Source organism: Pogoniulus pusillus, chromosome 5, assembly GCF_015220805.1.
Source record: "Pogoniulus pusillus isolate bPogPus1 chromosome 5, bPogPus1.pri, whole genome shotgun sequence".
Taxonomy (NCBI): Eukaryota; Metazoa; Chordata; class Aves; order Piciformes; family Lybiidae; genus Pogoniulus; species Pogoniulus pusillus.
The window spans coordinates 5400980-5423964 of record NC_087268.1 but is presented as its reverse complement, the minus strand read 5'-3'; the positions used below and the strand labels follow the sequence as shown (position 1 = coordinate 5423964).

Sequence of the window (22985 nt, the reverse complement as noted above, 5' to 3'; positions counted from 1 at the left end):
TTTCACTAGGATTTGAACATGCAGTTAATTACTGAAATTCATCCTTTTGGCACTGTTATTTGCTTCATTCTGGAATGATGGAATAATTCTCAGAAGTCTCACAGACTCTTTCAAAAGTCTTGAAAGATCTTTGAAAGTCTTCAATAAACATACAAGCTTTTAAATTTACTGCACCTTTCTTCAAAGTGCTCCAGAAAACTTTAATCACAATTACTTATTACTATAAAATGTAACTTTAAGCACAATCTGATATTATCAGAAGTTCCTTCCTATTGAAGGCAATATTTAAACACTGATAGCTGCACCAGAAGTTTCCATAATGTGGCATAAGCAAATAGGCTACGAACAAACAGTCGTTGAAAAGGAGTAACTCATGTACCTGGATGGTCTCACCTAGTTTAACAGAGCTACTTGTGCACAACACAGCATGTAGGACTGGAAACCAGAATTACTTTTGCCTTCTTCACATTTCATTTTTTGCATTACTTGTCTTCAATAGCTACAGATCCTTCCCAGATGATGGTTCATTTCGTATGAGATGGTAGCTCCTACATGACTTTACTCAATTCTTATCACATCAGTCAGATACTAACGTTGTGATACACTGACATAAGTGCTTGAAAATGCTATCAAGAGCACTAAAATACCCCTTCTCTGCCACATTACCAGGAGAGCTGAGAGCATGTATTATCCACTCATTATTTCAGGTCATGGCTTGTATTTCTATGAGCAGCTTGGTGCACTTCCATAATGACCTAGAATGTTGTAAAATATGGAAATATATCCTCATTTTGTATTACTGTTATAGCTAAGGAATTTTTTTTTTTCAGTTTAACTGAAATTTTCCACATGAATCTGTCAGGCTGAAAAGCTAAGCAGGCTTCTCAAAAAAAAAAAAAAACACCACCAAAACCAAACAAAAACCAACCACACAAAAATTCTCACAAACAAACAAAACCACCAAATCCAAACCAAAGAACTGTAAAACACTGCAGGCTCTTCCTACTAATGGTGTATACTCAGGAGAAAAAAACACCTAACCTTTTCTGTCCTCTCACACCATATGAGAATGTTAGCACACTGACTTCAATGTGCATACACAGGAATATTGGTTCAAGTTGCAATAACAGAAGCAATTACCATGAGATTCTTGATTCAATCACATGATTATGGGCTCAACATCACAAATTTCTCAAGGAAATCCCCAACCAAACACAAATGAAAGACCAATATTCCTAGAAATTAAAATGCTGTACTGAACCTACACATACTTTTTGATTATTCTTAAATCAGAGCACCCACTCGCAGTTCTCATTCCATCTCCTACAGCAATTACAGTCATAGAATGTCAGGCACTGGAAGGGACTTGAAAGATCATCTGGTCCAGCCTCCCTGCCAGAGCAGGATCACCTAGAACAGATTACACCGGAACGCATCCAGATGGTTCTTGAGTATCTCCAGAGAGGAAGACTCCACAACCTCCCCGGGCAGCCTGTTTCAGTGCTCTGTCACCCTTGCAGTGAAAAAAATTCTTCCTCAGATTCACATGGAACCTGCTATGCCTCAATTTCCACCCATTGCCCCTTGTCCTGCCACTGGGCATCACCAAGAAGAGGCTGGCTCCATCCTCCTGGCATTCACCCATTCCATATTCGTGCTAGTTTGAGCCTAGCTGGGATATTTTGGTGAGAGGAATTAGACTATGGGCTACAATGGTGATGTCTATTTCACTCGTAGGCTTGCTGAGATGTATAAAACCAATACAAACATAAATAACAGGGTTTGCTCTCTGGCTTTGGGCTGCACTTCTCTCTCTAACCTGCCATCTGCCTAACTAATCCTTCTGCTTCCTAACCTCCCCTGGCTGATCCTCCAAACTTACCTTGAACATGAGGCAAAATCTGGGGTAAGGTAGAGGGGTGGGAAGAAGGTGGAAGGGTGATTGAGAGCCTCTCCTGGGCACTCTGGTTTCTGGGAGGGCTGCTGCATTCCTGCATTACTTTTTAACTTGTATATTTCTGTCTACAGCTGTATATACTGTAAATATCCACTTGTATATTAAACTAAGCTGTAAATACAAAGCTTCATTCCATTTCCAGCTCCACTGAGTCTAGTCTGGGTGATTTTCTTAAGTGGGGGGGGGGCGGGTAACACCCAAACCATCACTATAAACATGAATGAGATCACTCCTTAGTCTTCTCTCCAAGCTAAAAAGCCCCAGCTCCCTCAGTCTCTCCTCATAAGGAAGATGTTCAACTTCCTCAGTCATTTGGGAGGTGGTGGAGTCGCCATCCCTGGATGTGTTCAAGCCTGGCTGAGGCACTTGGTGCCATGGTCTAGATGACTGGATAGGGCTGGGTGCCAGGTTGGACTGGATGAGCTGGGAGGTCTCTTCCAACCTGGTTGATTCTATGATTTTTGTGGCTCCGCACTGGACTCTCTCAAGCAGCTCCCTGTCCTTCTTGAGCTGGGGGGGCCTAGAACTGGACACAATACTCCAGATGAGGCCTCACTAGGGCAGAGGAGAGGGGAAAGAGAACCTCCCTCAACCTACTAATCACATCCCTTCTAATACACCCCAGAATGGCACTGGTCTTCCTAGCCACAAGAGCTCACTGCTGGCTCAAGACCATCCTTCCATCTACCAGGAAGGATGGTAGTAGAAGAGGGACAAAATAAGCATGACTTTTGAACTTTGTTTTTCATTTATTTGCTTTCTCAAAATATTCCAGAGAAAAGGTTACTCTTGGTTACCTCTTTTGCACACATTATTACTAGGCAAAGAGTACTTAAAGGACATGTACTTTTAGCAGAGTTGTGTCATCATTCACTGGCCACTTGACAAGTTTACAGCGGTTTGTAATATAAAGAGTGGTTTTAATAAATCTCTGAACTGCTGAAGTTGTGTTGACATGTAACATTACTAATGTCACAGACATTAAAGCACATTTCTTATTCTGTATGTCAGCTAACCAAACAGACAAATAAAGTAATGCTCTTAAATTTCACTAAAGGTAATGCAGTTCTTGAGGGAAAAAAACAAGATGAAATAGATTCGTGGTTATTTGAATTATCACCCAGAACAATAAAATCCTTTTTAGAATTAAATTACCTCCTTTGAGAATAAAAAGAATAATCATAGGCTTTCTTACTGATACAGTGTTCTGTAAACACTGAAAATAACCTACAAGCTATGATATTGTGATATCAAAGAGCACTCATAAAAGTAGTTCCAAAAATGATCCACAGAATAGCATCAGTAACTTAAGAACACTTTCAATTGTCTCACCATTAAGTTGGCTTTTTAAATGGCAAAACAAAAACATGACAAGGAAAATCACAAGTGAAAAAATACACTATTCTGATAAGGTGAAGATAGATGAGCATCCCAAAATAGTCTCAAAGCCCTTTAGAGGAAAAAAAACACCATCAACAACAGATTGACTAATCTCAGAACCTTAAATCTGGAAAACATACATCTGCTTGGCTACATAAAAATAACTAAACCATGAAGCCAAGCAACCCTGTTCCCTGTGAAAACCAGAGCCTAGTACTCAGAATCCACAAACAGTTTCTGGTTTGTTAGATTTTAAGACAGATCTAGGACAGAACCTTTCACACCATTTTGGCAGGCCATCTAAAGACAGTATCTGAAGACAACAGGACCAAGCACAAGGCTACCAAAGCTGAAAAATGAGACAGCAAATGCAACACTCCAGGACTTGGAATCTGTTTACACTCACTTTACACTTTGATAAGCAATAAGAAACCCAAAAATCCAAACGTAGGTGCAGGTACCAAGCCAGTCTACCTGTTCAGATATGTTCACCTAAGGAACTCTTAGCACAAAAAAAAAAAGACTGACTTTACACGTGTTCAGATCTTCTCCCAGGAAGCTAAATGTAACAGAAACATCCAACCCGCCCCTATGTACAGGCCAATAGCCACTAATAGACAATCACATCTATCTAGTGTTATTTGGCAGATATAAAAAGCAGCAGGGGCATAGAAGCATAGGAGGCTCAGGGGTGACCTCATAGGAGGCTGTAGCCAGGTGGGGGTTGGTCTCTTCTGCCAGGCAACCACCAACAGAACAAGGGGACACAGTCTCAAGTTGTGCCAGGGGAAGTATAGGCTGGATGTTGGGAGGAAGTTCTTCACAGAGAGAGTGATTGGCATTGGAATGGGCTGCCCAGGGAGATGGTGAAGGCATCGTCCCTGGAGGTGTTCGAGAGGAGACTGGATGAGGCACTTAGTGCCATGGTCTAGTTGATTGGCTAGGGCTGGGTGCTAGGTTGGACAGGCTGATCTTGGAGGTCTCTTCCAACCTGGTTGATTCTATGATTCTAAGCTATGCATCCCAACTCTAGACTGTTAATACCCCACACAGTCACATTCAAGTGGTATCTGGACAACCACTTTCCCGCATGAAAATTTTACATCCTCCTCTGAAAGATCTGAAATAGAACTAACCTCTATAGACATCATGAAAGCAGTTAATCCCAATAAACAGATTTTCTAACTAAAAATATATTCTAATCAATACAGGCTTAAACTCCTGATAACCTCCCTTCACTGTTCTGACATATTGTTTCATAGTTCATCTCTCTAGTGCCAACTGGCAACTTGGGGTTGTGCTCTCTACTCAGATTTGCCTCCATTTCATACGCACAAGGCAGCACCATCACCCCTCCACTCTAGATACTTATGCTCAGGAATCACCATCCTTGCTCACTCTTTCACCTAGCAGCTGCTGAAAGCAATTAAGAGACAATAATAGGAAGTCAAGACTTCTGATCCAACCTAATCCAGCAATTTTCATGTGCACCTTATCTCTTCTTAATAATCCTCCCTCTCAAACTAGAGACACACTACCCCATACTTGCTTATGCAGCCCACGCTACAGAAATATTCGCCTACCTTGAACAATTTCTCATCAGAGTAGTGATCCATTAAACAGAGCTTGTCAATCATTCTCTACACATGGAAATTCATTACAAGTAAAGAGGTTGGTTTGTTTGTTACTCCAGAGAGTGGCACCACAGGATTTATAACAAAGCAATTATTCTGGGCCATTAATATAGTGGCGAAATCGCAAAAGGGAGGTGAGAGAGAGGCTAGGGCAGTGAAAGTGAGAGCAGTATTTCTACACAATCAATATTTTTGTTTTCAATGACAGATTGGTATCTCCAGTCTTTAGAAATCAACAGAAACTTCATCATGAAGCATCTATACTTGATGCACAGGATGAAACATGACAGACCTACAAGGCAAGGGAAAAAAGGGTGGAAAAAAAGACTGTCAGAGACTACATCTGTCATAAGACTAGTTTGGCACTCCCTCCTATTGCTGCACACATTCCTTTGCCAGGTTATGTCCAAACTCCCCACTTCTCTATCGATGCTGGAGGACTTTTCAAGCAGCTGCATAATAAAGAGTCTCTAAGAGTTACCACATAAAAAACCAAAAGACCAAAACCAAACCAGCAAACACCAACGAATCCCACCACTGCACAATTAAAACACAGCAACTTTTTACATATGCCATGTAAAATTTCACGTCCAGTCTATGTCCCCTTTCAAGATTATTTGCAATCTTGTACCTTGAGCAAGGCAAAATTTAAATGCTAGGCACATTATTAAAATTGCTATGACTTTAAGAAGTATCTCTTCCAGTAGCCATGCATAACAGAGTTTATCTGTTACGCTGCCTGCAGAATCAAGGCTGCAGCCTAGGACTGTAACAGATGACTTCAAAACTAGAAGGGAAAATCTGAATGCATAATAAAAATAAAATTGAAAAGAAAGACCTCAAGTCATTAAAAATCTCAGCCACAGCCAAGCCCAAAAAACTTTGTGTGGGTAATCTGCCTCCAGATCACACTCTCAAATACTGTTTACCACCTCGCTTCTCTCTTTCAGGAAGGCCTTCCTCTTAGTAACAAATAAGGAACCAGCATTTTCAGGTAATTTTTCAACCCACAGAGGGATTAAACATGGGGGTTACACTGGAACCTGTCTGATCCATGAAGCTGTCATAAAATCAGGACAGATACCTAGCTGTTACCTAGGAAACAGCAAGTTAAGTGAAGTCCTGTGCAAACTATCAGGTCATTTAACAACCAGAAAATTAGAAACAAAGAGTAGCTAAGAACATAAATGATTTACTGCAATCTGTAAGACAAACTCAGACCCCAAGTACTTCACATCCGTGAATCAAGCAAAGTCAGATATGAGCTCTGAAACTTAGATTTCATTTCAGAAGGAAATTTCAGGTTCTTCTGGAGAAATGCTATGATCTGACCTTACTTGAATTCAAATCTCAGGATTGGCAACAGCAGTGCCTTGAAGTATGCAGGAAGCTACATACATGCCAGCAGAGGCCAAAACTTACTCTATACATAAACTACCTTGTATCTGCCTTCATATTTTGTAGTGGCATGTCCCTTTCTCTCCCTATGAAATCTGGGAGCTTTTCTAACACACAGTTTCCAAACAAACAGAAGAGGTCAAGCAATTGAGTTACCTGAAAATAAATATACTACGCCACCTGCTCCTTATCTTTGTGAGCAAATTTTCTCTCTCCTCAAAGTTTCCACTGTAGTTACTGCTGCTGCAGCTCTAGCGGTACCAGCCGGGAACAAGACTCGAGGAAAGCTGAACGGGCTGCTAGTGCTGTATCCAGTCACATTGTGGAGAACAGCCGTGAGCAGGATGAGGCAATGATGTCTTTGATTGATAGCAGCTGCTCTGCTCTGGCATTACACAAGGAGAGCTGTAATCACAGGCAGGTGCAGTGGTGGGAATTTAGGGGGATAAAGGCTATGCCTGCACCTGTGGCACACTCTTAACTTCCAGCCATGCAGTATTTGTTTTTAAAGATCATCTAATCACTTTCACATGCTCTGTACTTGAGCGCCACTGGACCAATCTACCTTCTGTATTTCCTTACCAAGGCCTATCCCCCCTTTTGTACAACATCCACTTTTGGCCTCAATATGTGCTTCATAAACAGAAAAGCATACAGTAACTATGGTGCAGGAACCACTGAATCATAACAATTTGCAACACTCCTCGTTACTGTGATCAAAGCTAAATCCTTTAGGAAGATTATCTGCACCAGAAGCCTGAAAAAAATCCTGCGACTGGAGTACTTTCATACTGCATCTTTAAGATAAAGCTTGATTTTCTGTCACTGAGAAGGGCTACCTCCAGTTACATTTAACTACGGCGAGAACATTTGCAGAGGCTGCTGCGCTTCTTGATCCATCCCTGCAGCTTCGGGCCTGGCAACTAGCTGCCAACGCAACAGTCTACAGATAGACCACAACTCCGAAGCCATGAAAATGAAGATTTATCGAGAAAGCAACGGAAAAATACTCCCGATCGAACACCCATTTAAACAGAACGCACATGCCTTACAAGCAAGGGCCAAAAGATGCCAAACCCACTCGCGCCCCAGCGCCCACCCTCGTGTGAAACGTGTGGCAGAGGGGCAGCGCGCAAAACCCGCGGTGATTTCACCGCTTCTCTAAATAAATACCGCTGCCGGAGGGGCCGGTGCGCCCGAAGCGGCGCGTACCGCGGAGCGGAGGAGCGGAGCCAGCCCCCTGCACGGCAGCGCAGCGCGGCCCGGCGCCGCCCGGCTCCCTCCGAAGTTCGCCCCCTCCCCACGGCAGATGATGGTCACTCGCAGGGCACCCGCGGAGGCGGCACGACACCCCGACCCAGTCCCGGCTACCGTCGCCGCTTGCGCTTGTTCAGAACCGCTCTGACGAACCCTTCACGACGACGCTTCCAGGCGGGCACCGCTCTCGACCAACTGCAGCCGTACCGCGGCGAGAAGCGCCCGCCGCGGGACGCGTTCATTGTCCCCTGGGCAGAGAGACGGCGAGGAGCCAAACCGCGCAGAGCCGCGGGCGCAGCCTCGGCAGGTGCCATGGGCAGCAGGCGCCCAGCGCCCCACCCTGACCCCAAGACCTTCGCCCGCTGCGAGAGAAGTTGAGCCCGGCACTGGAGCTCCGCACACCGGGCAGCCCCCGTCTCCTTCCCGCCCCCGCCAGGCAGGGCAACGCCTGCAGCCGTGGGACGCCCGCGGGTCGCGAAGCAGCAGTAACAGCAGCAAACACCTACCCGGCAAGCTTCCCAATCTTCACAAAGCTAAACACATCCATCCATGCAGCCGGCTAGCTCTGCCCGTCACTTTGGCTCACTCCAGCAGCGGCGGCAGCAGCTCCATGTCGGGAGAAGGTTGCGTCCAGCAGCAGCAACAACCCTTGCAAAGGCAGGAGCGGGTGGAGGTAGAGGCTGCTACCCTCCTCCGGCAGGCAGCTGAGCGTGCAGCATCTCGCAGCGATCATCTGCGCGCAGCCCTCCCCCTCTACTCCCCCCTCCTCCGCCCCGCTCTCTGCCTGCCTTGCCCCTTCCCTGGGGTAACTCAAGGAACAAGGAGGGCGCTGGCGGCTGCCCGACAAGGAGGCTGCGCTCAGCCCGGGTCGCCGCGCACCTCTAAAGCTGAGGGGGGGCGGCCCTGCCGCCCGCTGCCTCTTTGCAGTATCCCCAAAGGAGGAAGGCGCAGAGGGGCTGAGGGAGGCGGAGGGTGTTGAAGGGTGAATTTCTCCTCCCGCCGGCAATGTCTCCCCCTTCTGTGGGGGAGCGGAGGGCGCAGGCGGCGACGATCCGGGCGAGCGCCGCCCGCTGGCTCCAGCCTGAGGCGACACTGCGGCCGCGGGGAGCGGAGCAGAGCAAAGCGGAGCGGACCGGGTGGGGCCGAGGCGCCTGGCCCCCTTCCGCTGTGGGGCTCCCCGGAGGGCCCCCCAGAGTCGCGGCAGCGGCGACAGGGGGAAAGGGGTCGGGGCTTAAGGGGGTGCCCTGTTGCGGCACGCTGGCGCTTTCCCCGTAGGACGAGGGACACGTCTGAAAGAGAGGGAAAGGGCAGCCCTGGAGAGTAGGAGGCAGCTCCTCCAACGGCAGGGAGCACCACCCTGGCACTTAGAAGAAGACCGTAACACACAGCCCTCCTCACAAGCAAAACCTGTGAAAAGCACCCCCCTTCCCCATCGGCGATCTCCCGCAAGGATCATCCAGGCCTGTATTTCCTTGCAGGGTGGGGAAAGGCCTGTTAGCTTTCGGCCCTCTCGCTGGGTCCGTACCAGTAGTGGACTGGTGGCAGGCAGCAGGGCTGCTTCCACCACCCTGTGACCTCTACCTATGCCAGACAAGAAACCTGGAGAAATGCAGCCCTTGTGACAGGAACGTGGCCAGGCCGGTTTGTGGCAACGGTTTTGAACTAAAGTGCTCTTCATACCACATCTTGTGGCTCCATGCCCTGGTGCAAGAATGAGTGCCTGACACTTCTGCCCTGCATCAGGCATCAAAAGAGACGATGGAGTTCGGCTATCCATAAGCTTCCTGTGAGCGAGCAAGACAGGAAAGCAGGTGAAATTCAAATTCATCTTCACGCAAACTCTATGCTGCAGTACAATAATTCTCAGCATGAGAATGGATTTTGTTCGCTGAATAGATTAATACGCTCATTACAGAGTTTTGTTCTTTTCTGCAGGCTTGCACCTGCACTCTCCCACCAACCAGCAACTTCAGAAATGACAGCAGAGCCCAGGACTCCAGCAGCCAGTTGAAAACAATGCACTTTTAAAGTATTAAAACTTGTATTGATAAGAGAACAAAAAGAACATGCAGTACAAACATTCACTGTGAACCGAGTTTCAAACTATTTAAAACAATGACAACAAGGAATGATTAATCCTGTGTTTACACTGGGAGAACATTGAACTGTCAGCTAAAAACACTTGCTGGCCTACCATGGGTGTAAATGGGTTATGCACATTCTGAATGGCCATGTGAGGTATTTTATGCTGGTGCATCAAAATGTTTATGTGGTTCTTAACTGTAACTGTACTTATTTATGTTGTAACAGGGTTATTAAGGCTGCAGAACCCGTGCCTGTGTTCACGCTGCTCTATTGATTGGTAAAAGTTACAAAGGTAACGGAGTTTCAGTTGGTTAGAAACTGATTTATTTATAAAGCTGTCATTATTTATTTATAGGCTGAGGAGACAGGCCAAGATCCTACAAAGCTAAGTGAAGCTGATGAAATTATATACCGTATATAAAATTAAGCACCTATGTTCTGTATCAAAGTTTCTGTCTTGAGCATTTCCTTCTGCAAGGCTTGTCACGTAAAGGTGCTTTACGGCACAGCGGTGTGAGTCAGAGAAGTGAAGAACTGAGGGGTCACCAGAAATTCTGTGGTTTCAGGGTCTTTCAGTGGAGAAGCAAATGTGATCCTAGGACCAATGTGTTTCCAGCAGAGATCATAGAATCATAGAATCAACCAGGTTGGAAGAGACCTCCAAGATCATCCAGGCCAACCTAGCACCCAGCCCTGTCCAATCAACCAGACCATGGCACTAAGTGCCTCATCCAGTCTTTTCTTGAAGATCCCCAGGGACGGTGCCTCCACCACCTCCCTGGGCAGCCCATTCCAATGGGAAATCACTCTCTCTGTGAAGAACTTCTTCCTAATATCCAGCCTATACCTACCCTGGCACAACTTGAGACTGTGTCCCCTTGTTCTATTGCTGGTTACAGATATAGAGAAAAAGCACAAAGCAGGAGATCTGATCAGAAATGCCATACCCAGCTGATTAAAAAAGTACATCTGAGGATAAGTACAGGTGCAGAAAGATGCTAAAGGAGTGATAATGGTAATTAAGAGTTGGTATTATGAGAGGAGACTGAAAGAGTTTTGCCTAGCAAAACAAAGCCTAAGAGATAAAAGATACAAAGGTAGCAGTATGGTAAGTACAGGGCATGTATCCAAAATGATAGGGCTTTACAGAAAGTCATTAAAATCTGAAACAAAGCTGAAATTACCTTCTCTTTCTTTGACATTACAGATAGATGAAGCATTTCACTGTTTGTAGCTACTTTTATCATTTTGGGTTTTTAGGCAGAAGCTATTGCAACAGTACAAATTTTCCAGAATGCTGTGGAGATATGTTGGACTGGCTGACATCCTGGAGTTCCACCCATAGTAGTATCACAGGAGTGCAGACATGAACAAAAAACCTGGACAGGTGTGCACCTTCCAACTGTGCTAAACACTGGTAACATTTTTAAGCTCTGCTGTGTGAGATTCAGTCATACACAGGAAAGGAGACTGGGGTATGAGACTGGGAATTACTTCAGTTCACGGTTCTTGGGTTAAAAGAGGTTCCTCTCGCTACCTGCTCTGCCCAGGTGAGACAACACCTGGAGTGTCTTGTCCAATTCTGGGTTTCCCAGTTCAAGTGGGACAGGGAAATTAGTACTAGAGAGAGTTCAGCAGAGGGCTATGAGGATGATTAAGGGACTGAACATCTGTCTTCTGAGGAAAGGCTGAGAGATCTTAAGCTGTTTAGTCTGGAGAAAAGAAGACTGAGAGAGGATCTTATTAATGTTTACGAATATCCAAAAGGTCGGTGCCAAGCAGAATGAGCCTGACTCTTTTCAGTGGTACCCTGAGATAGGATGAGGGGCAATGGGTGCAAACTAGAATACAGAATGTTCCACCTCAACATGAGGAAAAGCTTTTTTACTTTGAGGGTGACAGAACACTGGAACAGGCTGCCTAGGGAGATTGTGGAGTCTCTCCCTCTTAAGACTTTCAAGACCCACCTGAACATGCTACTGTGTAGCCTGCCCTAGGTGATCCTGCTTTGGCAGAGGGGTTGAACTCAATGATCTCCAGAGGCCACTTCCTACCCACCTCTGCCACTCTATGATTCTCTGGGTTCTGATGTCACAGAAACTGGATATAAAACTACATCAGAGCCATAAGAAAAGATTAAAATTTGCCTATGCAAAGAAGCAAGGTGGTGGGTGTAGTTCTATTTCAAGACTAAATGTTGGTATGTGTGGTTTGGTCCGGCTCTAGAGCCAGTCTGTACATTGAAATCATATTTCAGTATTGCATCTCTATTTGTAAGAACATCAGCTAAGCTAGACAGTGTCATGACTGAACTCTTACACATGCATTTATACCTTCCAGTCACCTATAGTTATTCTTCTCACTAGTTACCAAAAGTTAAGGATCCAACCTCAGCTAATCAGACCCTACCTTTATAGTGGATAGACACTTAACTCCTCTAAACCATCATCTAAAAAAAAAGTGACATACATTGCCTTTTGCAGGTGCTTTATTTCCTCTGCCAACTCCAGTGAGAGGAAGTCTAGATACCTGCCTTTGACTAGAGGACTGCCTTACAGATATCTAAAGTCAAGTGAAATAAAAAGCATTTGAAGGTGAGAAAAGTACATGTGAACACTGAATGAGAACTGACAACCAAAGACAGCGAAACAACATGTATTTAGTATCTCAGTAACAAACAGTAATTGAACATGAAATTCTCAATCTTAAAGCCAGAATCTGACATCAGGTCCTGGATGAATTCTTAGCTGGCTTTTTTTTTTTTTTTTTTAGAACAGCACAGTAAATACCACTTTGTGAGGATGCTTTGTTACTGCTTACTATTACATGTTTATTATTTTTGTCCTGAGTAAATCAAATTAGGGCACTTGATACTAATGCTTTGTGTAACCATAGATATCCTACTGTAGAGACTGGGGGCCAGTAAAAGCTTTAATTTCATATAATATGGCAGTTTCTTATGCACTTATGGAGAAATCACAGAAGGCATTCGTGGTCTCCTTGTTCTAAAGGAAATGACAGACATATGTAATGCACACAGGAATGTTGTGTTAACTTTAAAATCAATTAAATCATTGTAATGGCTTCATTTTTTTTTTTTATAGCTCTGTTTTTGATCCTAGGGAAACTGCTATGAGGATGCAGTGTGAATATCTTTATGAGGGACATGGAGAAATATCTACATTTGTGTTTCTGGGTTGTGGGATTTTTCATCTTTCCTTCTGAGGCACTGTATGCTCACCAGAAGAATATGCTTTGGGCTTTCCTGAATTCTACAAGAAGGGCCATCCACAAGAAAGGCTGGAAGGAGGAAGTGGAAATTACAGACCTGTCAGCCTGACCTCAGTGCCAGGCAAGGTCATGGAACAGGTCATCTTGAGTGCCATCACAAAGCACCTACAGGATGGCCAAGGGATCAGGCCCAGCTAGCATGCGTTTAGGAAGGGCAGGTCCTGCTTGACCAACCTGATTTCCTATTATCAGGTTGCCTGCCTGGTGAATGTGGGGAAGGCTGTAGATGTAGTCTACCTGGGCTTCAGCAAAGCCTTTGTCTGCCACAACAAGCTCCTGGCAAAGCTGAAGCTCATGGCATAGATAGATTCACTCTGAAACGGGTCAAGAACTGGCCAGGCCCAGAGAGTGGTAGTGAATGGTGCCACATCCAGTTGGCAGCCAGTCACTAGTGGTGTGCCCCAAGGATCAGTGCTGGGCCCAGTCCTGTTCAATATCTTTATTGATGATCTGGACCAGCATCAGTAAGTTTGAAGACAACACCAAGCTAGGAGCAGGTGTTGATCTGTTGGAGGGTAGGAGAGCCCTGCAGAGGGACCTGGACAGGCTGGATGGGTGGGCAGAGGCCAATGGGATGAGACTGAACAAGGCCAAGTGCAGGGTTCTACACTTTGGCCACAACAACTCCAAGCAGTGCTACAGGATGGGGACAGAGTGGCTGGAGAGCAGCCAGGAAGAAAGGGACCTGGGGGACCTGGTAGATAGTAGCTGAAGATGAGGCAGCAGTGTGCCCAGGTGGCCAAGAGAGCCAATGGCATCCTGGCCTGGATCAAGAATAGTGTGTCCAGTAGGACAAGGGAGGTTGTTCTTCCCCTATACTCAGCACTGGTCAATGTAATTGTGATGGTTTGGGTGTTACCCACCCCACCACGCTTAAAAAAATCACCCAGACTAGACTCAGCCGATCTGGAAATTGAAGAATGAAGCTATGTTTACAGCTTAGTACAATATACAAGCAGATATTTACAATATATGCAGCTATATACAAGTTAAAAAAGTAATACAGAAACACAATACCCCACCCAGAGTCCCCAGGAGGGGCTCTCAACCACCCTTCCACTTTCTTCCCATCCCTCTACCTTACCCCGGATTTTGCCTTACGTTCAAATGAGTTTGGAGGGTTGGCCAGGGTGGTTAGGAAGCAGACAGATTAGTTAGGCAGCAAGTTAGAAAGAGAGAAGTGCACGCAGCCCAGAGTCCAAGAGCAAAATCTGTTTTACCTGTGTTTGTGTTCTTGTTCTTACACATCTATGTACAAGCCTATGAGTGAAGTAGACATCACCATTGTTTCCTTTTCACGGCCTATAACCTAATCCTTTCACTAAAATATCCCAGCTGGGCTCAAACTAGTACAGTAACTTTGTGTACCGTGTCCAGAGAAGGGCAGTGAAGCTGGTGAGAGGCCTGGAACACAAACCCTACGAGGAGAGGCTGAGGGAGCTGGAGTTGTTTAGCCTGGAGAAGAGGAGGCTCAGGGGGGACCTCATTGCTGTCTACAACTACTTGAAGGGAGGCTGTAGTCATGTGGGGGTTGGTCTCTTCTCCCAGGCAACCAGCAATAGAGCAAGAGGACACCGTCTCAAGTTGTGCCAGGGCAGGTATAGGCTGGATATTAGGAGGAAGTTCTTGCCAGAGAGAGTGATTGGCTTTGGAATGGGCTGCCCAGGGAGGTGGTGGAGTCACCGTCCCTGGAGGTGTTCAAGAAAGACTGGATGAGGCAGTAAGTGCCATGGTCTAGTTGGCTGGCTAGGGCTGGGTGCTAGGTTGGACTGAATAATCTTGGAGGTCTCTTCCAACCTGGTCAGTTTTTTGATTCTGTGGTACACAGCACAAACGTTTAGCTCTGCGGCCGGACCAGTAGTATCACTTTTATTACTTGTAAAATGAGAATATAATCCCAGAAAACTTTAATGAAGACAGGTAGAACAGGTAGAATCCTAAACTAAAGACATAATATGAAACCCCTGGAAATAGATGAGGTCTGGTTATCATTATAATACTTCTGGAGGTCTCACAATTTTTTTCCTCTCAAGTAACTTAAAACCCATCTATTATTTTGGGGTTTGGGTTGATTTTTATTTTCATTAAGGCTAGCCAAGTTTTGTTTTTTTTTTCATTGTTTGGAATTTAACAAGAGACTTGGAAGTGCTGTATCTTACTTTCAGAATGGTTTTAAATTCATCAAGTTGGAAAGAGATTTTACCCCCTGAGGTAACAGCTGAGGTTTCCATGATTTCTGTGCAGTGCTTTGTGATTACTCATGTCCAAATGGAAACAATGTTTAGAGGAATGTGGTAATAACATCCATTGTGTGTGTTCACAGTATCACAGTATCACCAAGGTTGGAAGAGACCTCCTAGATCATCAAGTCTAACCCTTTACCACAGAGCTCAAGGCTAGACCATGGCACCAAGTGCCACATCCAGTCTTGCCTTGAACAGTTTCAAAGGAAGGTATTTTGTGTTTAATGTTATTATTTCTAAAGATAGTTGCTTATAACTATCTCATGTAGTAAGTTCTGCAGTACTTTGAGCTGCTTGCATTCTAAACTGTTAGGTTTTTTTCTCAACCTTGAATCCATTTCTTTATCCTTGTACTTACTAACCCATTTGAAAACATTGCAGTTTTTACAGATTTTCTCTTATGTCCACATTTACAGCATTATCAAGGAATCCCTCTGCTTACCTTGAATCTATACCCTAAGCTTCTACATGTCATTTTTAGCACCTTTATCAAATAGGGTTTTATCAGGCGTATTTTTGTATTGACCCATGAAGAGTGTTAAGCACTAAATGTTTTCCATTTTGCTGTATAATTTAGTGCGGTGGGTATGACAAGTCACATACAAATGCAAAATTAAATCAGAGATGATTGAAAACTTAAGCAGCAAGTAAGATTTTCTTTCTTGCCACTTAAGAAACACATCTAGAATCCTAAAGGAAACTGAATTGCGTGAAACAAAATAAGCAAGGATATTACAACTGGCACAGCAGTTAACAAAAAATACTGATTTCTATTATGAACTGAAAAGTCTGACAGCATATAGAACTTGTAACATTAAAAACAAATGTTGAAATTAATGTTTTCATATGTTGCAATAGGCAGGTGAGATCAAGGGGTGGAATTAGACCTTAGCCCACCTAAAGATTTTCTGCCTCAGCAAGTAAGACCATGGACTGGATGATCTTGGAGGTCTCTTCCAACCTGGTTGATTCTATGATTCTGTAGTAGTCCCTTAGTTATTTTAAAACACGCTGGTCTTTATAAACAAAGGATTTGCTTTTCTGTCATGGGTATGTATGAAATATTCAAAGCAGAATATAGAAAGAGCAGAGTTATCTACAAGGGTTATTTTACTGACAAAAGACCCAGCTCAAGAAAATACTTAAAACATAAGAGCGGCCCTATTCAAGGCATGGCTTAATCTAAAATGTAACTTAAAAGAACTGAAAAGTTAAACATGCTTTTAAGTGTCGTTTTGAGTAAATATGATTTGTGAAATCACAAGAAACTATGTAAAATTGAGTCAGATGAACTAAATGTGAAATGTTAATGTGCAAGTAAGTGTGCTTAAAATGTATTTACAGCAAATGAATAATTGAGGTTAAAGTAAAACCTCACCCACCATTTCTCAAGACAATTCTGAGTTCTACCCTTAGGGTTTTTCTATAGTTGAATCAACCACATTATTATCAGCAGACTGAATATATTTTGACAAATTTAGAGGAAATGAACAAAGTATAGATACTAGAAGTACAACATTTTTAACAAATAAATGAAAGAACACTGAAGCATTCAGTATTCATCTTCCCAGCATTATCTACCACATTATTCAGTTGTGATTGAACTTATAAAATATGCAGTGAGTTTTAAAAATTAGAGTCATATCCTATTTTTCTTAAAAATCAGAGTCATATCCTGTTTATCTTAAAAATCAGAGCCATATCCTATTTTCTATTCAGATATTATTGAAACAAACAGAGGATGAGTTGGTTATACTAGAAACACGTTGGTTTAGGCAGCCTTTACTTTTCTTTGTTGTCTGAATTTAACAATCCTCCAAAGTATTTTTAAGTTATTCATAATTGTTGCTAGTAGCAGAATGTGATTTCAGTTGTGGCTTAGAAATTGTCTGCCCATGAACAGAAAGTATTTGTTTTGTTTTCCCTGACAGAGTAGGGCATTAACATGAAGCTCAAGGAACACTGATAATTTGTCCTATGTGGATTTTCTTGGGAAGTGTCCGCAACCATCTCAGCTGAGAGAGGAGAAGAGCAATTTCACAGTATCACAGTATCACCAAGGTTGGAAGAGACCTCATAGATCATCAAGTCCAACCCTTTACCACAGAGCTCAAGGCTAAACCATGGCACCAAGTGCCACGTCCAATCCTGCCTTGAACAGCTCCAGGGACGGCGACTCCACCACCTCCCCGGGCAGCCCATTCCAGTGTCCAATGATTCTCTCAGTGAAGAACTTTCTCCTCACCTCCAGCCTAAATTTCCCCTGGCACAGCCTGAGGCTGTGTCCTCTTGTTCTGGTGCTGGCCACCTGAGAGAAGAGAGCAACCTCCTCCTGGCCACAACCTCCCCTCAGGTAGTTGTAGACAGCAATAAGGTCTCCCCTGAGCCTCCTCTTCTCCAGGCTAACCAATCCCAGCTCCCTCAGCCTCTCCTCATAGGGCTGTGCTCAAGGCCTCTCATTTCATGAGAACAAACCAGCTTACACTCACAGAAGAAAATCAAAAAGGCAACTTTTCAAAATGAATGGAAACTTCACAGACGCAGTGTTTGTGTCTGGGTGCCAAAACCTAGTTTTCACAGTCCATATTTAGACACTTGCAGATAGATGGCCTACTTGTCAGTAATACTAAACATACACAAACACATGAAAAGGAAATTGCTAGTTACTTCTGAAAACAAAGCAGCTTAGACAAACTCGCCTGAGTATCTGAAGAACCAAACTTCAGCACGTAGCTCTGCAATTTTCAGAGTGTGTTTTTAAACACACCACTATATTTTGCCCACTAAAATGGGGGGGTGGGGTGGTGTTTGGTCTTCATTGTCTTACTGAATCTACACCCGTGAATTATATGTGATGTCTCAGACAGTGGATAATTACTGTTAGCTTAGCTAAGTTGTGGTGTCCTGCAGCTGCCCTTCTGACCACAGCAACAACAGAACTGCCAGTCTGTGGATCTGGGTTTGTTTTGTGTGTATTCAAGGTGTGTGCAGGCACGTGTATCATGTGGCTTGCACTGAGAATGCTGTTTCTTCCAGACAGAAGAGAAGGCTGCAAATCTGTCCGTAGAATAAAATACAGTAAGGCAGTAGTTACCTGTTCAGCATATTGAGTATTGTGCTAAGGAGTCTTGCGTGCTCAAGGCACTTATTCAAGTGACCCCTCAGGGGATGGTCAAGGCTCCTTGAGGGTTTTGGTTTTGTTCAGGCTGTGTAGTGCTTCTAGAACAGAAACCAAGTCCTTAATGTGGCTTGACAGTAAATACTGGAAGAGAATTATCATGGGAATCTGGTATATGGAAAGATCAGTGGGAGCTGCAAAACTGAAAGGGACAATAACATGCCACGAGGCTCCCAGGATTTTGTTAGGCCAGCGTGTGCAATGTTTAGAAAGGCACTGCAGTTGATAAGAGGTTTTCTGTAAATACAGTGCAATTAGGAAACTATTTAGTTACCTCACTGTGCAAGCCTAATGCTTTCAGTTAGGAGGAAATAGAAAACTAACCTTATAATGCTTACCAGCAAGTGCCTTATCACATGGCTGAGTAATCTGCACGTGAAGGCACTTATGTCATGTTTTCTGCTAACAGAAATCTGTTTGCCCTGATCATTAAGAATCATCCACGAGACTGCTTCACAGTCTTCTTCAACTACCAGTTCCAGCTTGGGTGAAATTTAAGGACCTGTATTGTTTCCGTGCTCATTATCTCAGACTTTATCTAACCCTTACCACTTTGCAGTACTCTACGTCCTGAAGTTCAAAGCAAGGAGGTCAGCTGAAAAGCGTGCCCCAAGAGAGGCCCTTTCAGCCTTTATCACGCACCTTGATTACACAAAGTGGACCTGCTTGCCTTCAGGAGTCAACCGGGAGTCAAAGAACCAATGCACAGCACAAGAACCCTTAGTCTGTGCACATCAGCTTACAGGGCAGAGACTTTCTAAAGCACAATGCAAGATCACTTTCTTTGTGCTCCCTAGTAGAAACAGTCTTTAGAATTCTCTGACATTTAATCATCTGCCTCATATCACTCCTTTTCAGGGTAGCTATTTTGGTGCTGTGTGTGGGTTGCTACAGAAGTAGTTGCTTAATTCTGATCTAAATTTTGTGATGTGCACCCAGATCTTCTACTGATAAACATTTTACATCCAAATGCAATAATAAAGGAATTCTGTTTCATGAAAAAGAAGTGGCATCCTTACCAGGTATTCCTAGCTCTTGCAAAAAGCAGCCTAGCACAATTTCCACAGAGCATATGGAAAAAAATGGTCATACATCAATATACAAGTACCCACTGCCTGCCCTACCTAGCTTCAGTGGTTTGAGGTGAATGGATTTTCAGTAGGGTGCAAGAAATCAGGACTTGTTCCATGTGAATGACAGGCATTGGTGTTTTGAAATCACTGCTGGCCTCGTAAAATGGCTGAGGTTCAGAACTATTTGGAAGCTTAGCAGTCAGAAAAGTATCAGTGAAACTGCCAAGAAGCTTGCTGCTTCATGCAGCAAGGAACACAGATCTAAATGAGATTTTTCCTTTTTCTTGTAGAGGAGCAGTAAGAAAGGGGGTGGGGAAAGGAGCTGCTCATTTTGTTTTCCCTGTGCTGTAGATTTTAATCAATCCAAGAAGTGCCTTATGACTGGTTTTAAGATGATACGAATGTTCTGTTAAGGACTTCTTGTGTTTCTCTGCTGAGATTAGTACAACTGTATGTTTACAATATGCCAATAGCATTATTTTTCCCTGGATGATTCTTTCCAAGTTAGCTTAGAGCCTGTCTGCAGTAGGCTCAGAAATGAATGTTTGTGTGAGTTAAAATTGAGACTTAAAGCCAGCTTGGTAAAAGGAAGACAAAAGAAAACATGTGGAGAAATTAGATTTTCTGCAGACTTCTTCCAAGTCGAACGAGTTATGAACACATTGCACCTAATGCAATATCTTTCTGAATAGCAACACAATCCACATTGTCTGCACTAGTCCTCAAGAAATTCTCCCCTTCTCCTCCAAAGCATGCTGGGCTGCTTTTCATCCTCACTGTATCCTTTCAAACCATGCATGACCTCCAGCCTCCCTGTTATGGCTTCCTTGCTAACTCCATCCTGTAGTCTCCTAAGCTCTCTCTTTTTGAGAACTCTAAGAGGAGCAACAATCTCCTTCTTCTCCAAGAGATCCATTTTCTTAAAGAGAATACCATACACAATTGGGAGCAACAAATAAAATCATAGAATCAAGCAGGTTGGAAGAGACCTCCAAGATCATCCAGTCCAACCTAGCACCCAGCACTATCCAATCAACTAGACCATGGCACTAAGTGCCTCATCCAGGCTTTGCTTGAAGACCCCCAGGGACGGTGCCTCCACCACCTCCCTGGGCAGCCCATTCCAATGGGAAATCACTCTCTCTGTGAAGAACTTCTTCCTAATATCCAGCCTATACCTACCCTGGCACAACTTGAGACTGTGTCCCCAAATAGAATGCTGATGAAATTTCAAGTTAAGTCTGGTCCAACCTTTGACTACAAGGTGTCATAGTTCCAGGCTGTCCAAAGAAACACATTCATGAGAGACGTATAACATCTGGCTTAACACTGCCTCAGGATTTAATTGCTTTGGTATAGTTTCAAAACATGTCAAAAGATCAGTTCTGTGCAAAATTTAGCTGTATCAGACCAGCCACTTGAATAATTACTCTGGTTATCTGTCAGGCAAACTCAGTAATGCTGGCTGTTCTCCAGGGCCTATTTCTCATGTGTCTCTGCTAGATAAATGGCTAACTTGTCAAATAACCATTGCAGTATGAAGATGAATTGGAATCACACAGTAGGGGTTACTACTACCCACGTCAGCTCCCTGCTTAAGATATTTGCCATCTCTTTATGAGCAACAAACTATACTCTCCTGAAAGTCACCAACTGTAGCTGGCTCTAGATCTTCATGAAGTCACTGACAGAAACTGACTGCGAACGTTTCCTGAGGTCAATTCTGGCCATTTAAGGTCTGACTGGTTGGAATTCTGGTTTGGGTTTGGGGTTATTTTTGGAGGTAGGAGGAGGAAAGAGGTGGGTCTTCATTTCTCCTCCACTGATTGTGCTCCTACTTTGTGTATCTTAGGAAATGTCTATGCTGAAGTAAACTAGCATCACTCATCTGTTTGACACTTGGAGTCAGCTGAAGAGTAAAAGGAGAGAAACAGAAGACTATGGTCTTGTAAACTGTGTTAAGAGAAGTACTGTTATACCAAGTACAGCCCAAATTCCCACTCAACTGTTGGCACACAACATCATACACAATTTTATCCCCATTCCTCTGTAGTTTGAGATAGTCTATCCTGCAAAAAAAAAAAAGATTCCATCTCCTGGCACTTGGTCTGTGCTGCACTCTTCTCTAGCTTCCAATTTGCTGATAGACCGTTGTAAGTATATAATCCTCTCAGGTTCAGTTATCGACGCATTCATACACTTTTATTCACCTATTTTGTTCTTCCTTTAGAGCATTAAAATATTTTCAAGCCTAATTGCAAAGGGAATAAATGTACAATACTAAGAAGCCAGCAGTCATTTGAAGTCTAGACACATCTGGGCAAACTGGAAAGGTTTGCCACCACATTAAAATCAAATCATCTTGCCTTATTTAAATGGGGATACAATTTCAAACAGAAACTGAAGACAGGTGAAAGAGCTCCTAAGGAACTCTGACAAGTTTAAGTTATTACTTAAATTGTAACTTATAGAGCATGAAAGGAGTATGTGGTCATAAGACTGCAGAGATAGCTAAGATCACTGACTCAAAGAGTTTATGATCCAGTGGTCTGATTCAGACAAAATATCCATCAAATAGGAAATATGTGCAAAGGAAAACTTACAATAAAGGAAACCATTAACTCATTCTTTGTGCCTTCACGCTGCAGTCTGCAGAGCTTGTCAGCTCAAACACTCAGAAACAATGGATCATAGCACAAAACATCATGACACTGACTTTAAATCAAGATTTTTAGAGCTGTATATTCTAATTTCTTTCCCTCCCAATCTCTGGACTTTTAGAGGGACCTCAGTTAACACTTCCAAAGTTTCATCTGCAAACCTCAGGGCTGGAAATTTGCATTTAATGGTAGTGGAGCTTTCAGGCAATCAAATTCACCAAAAAACTAACGTTGCAAGAAAAAAATCAAACACATGAATTATTGTGAGATTAAAAGCAAATAAGTGATCTGTCAACTTTCAATGAAGTAATATGGGAAACTATTTTAACCAACTTCACAAACATAGGATAATAGAATATAGGATAATATCATATATAGGGTAATACAATATAACATAGTGGTTTGCCATTGGCATGGGCTGCCCAGGGAGGTGCTGGAATCACCATCCCTGGAGGTGTTCAAGAAAAGACTGGATGAGGCACTTAATGCCATGGTCTAGTTGACTGGCTAGGGCTGGGTGCTAGGTTGGACTGGATGATCTTGGAGGTCTCTTTCAACCTGGTTGATTCTATGATTGTATGATAATTCTCAGAATGCTTTCAGGGTAGAAAAATACTGCTCTTATTCCTTTCTCAAGACTTAGGAAACAAAACAGGTTATTTTTCTTGTATCTACCAGCCAGTCTTCTAAATGAATACATGGAAAAGGTAAAGAAATAAATATCATATGGCCTAAATCTCCACTATTAACTCAATTAAATCCACCTTATGCATCTGATACAAATTTCTGTACACTCATCTATCTCTTCTTACTACAGTAAACTGGCTTC

General features: G+C 43.5%; 1 protein-coding gene across 6 annotated transcripts in view; it reads right to left on the bottom strand.

Moving 5' to 3' along the window:
• FRMPD4 (FERM and PDZ domain containing 4) overlaps positions 1 to 8767 on the bottom strand; it is a 318694-nt gene extending 309927 nt beyond the window's left edge. For 2 of the 6 annotated variants that reach the window (XM_064143067.1, XM_064143068.1), the window contains exon 1: positions 7780 to 8392. In XM_064143067.1, coding sequence (XP_063999137.1) covers positions 7780 to 7940 — 161 coding nt within the window. In that variant the 5' untranslated portion in view covers positions 7941 to 8392. Of the gene's footprint in view, positions 1 to 6525; positions 6609 to 7779 lie in introns of those variants that run through there. The other 4 variants (XM_064143073.1, XM_064143069.1, XM_064143071.1 and 1 more) reach the window with 4 other exon arrangements.
• Positions 8768 to 22985: the final 14218 nt, after the last annotated feature.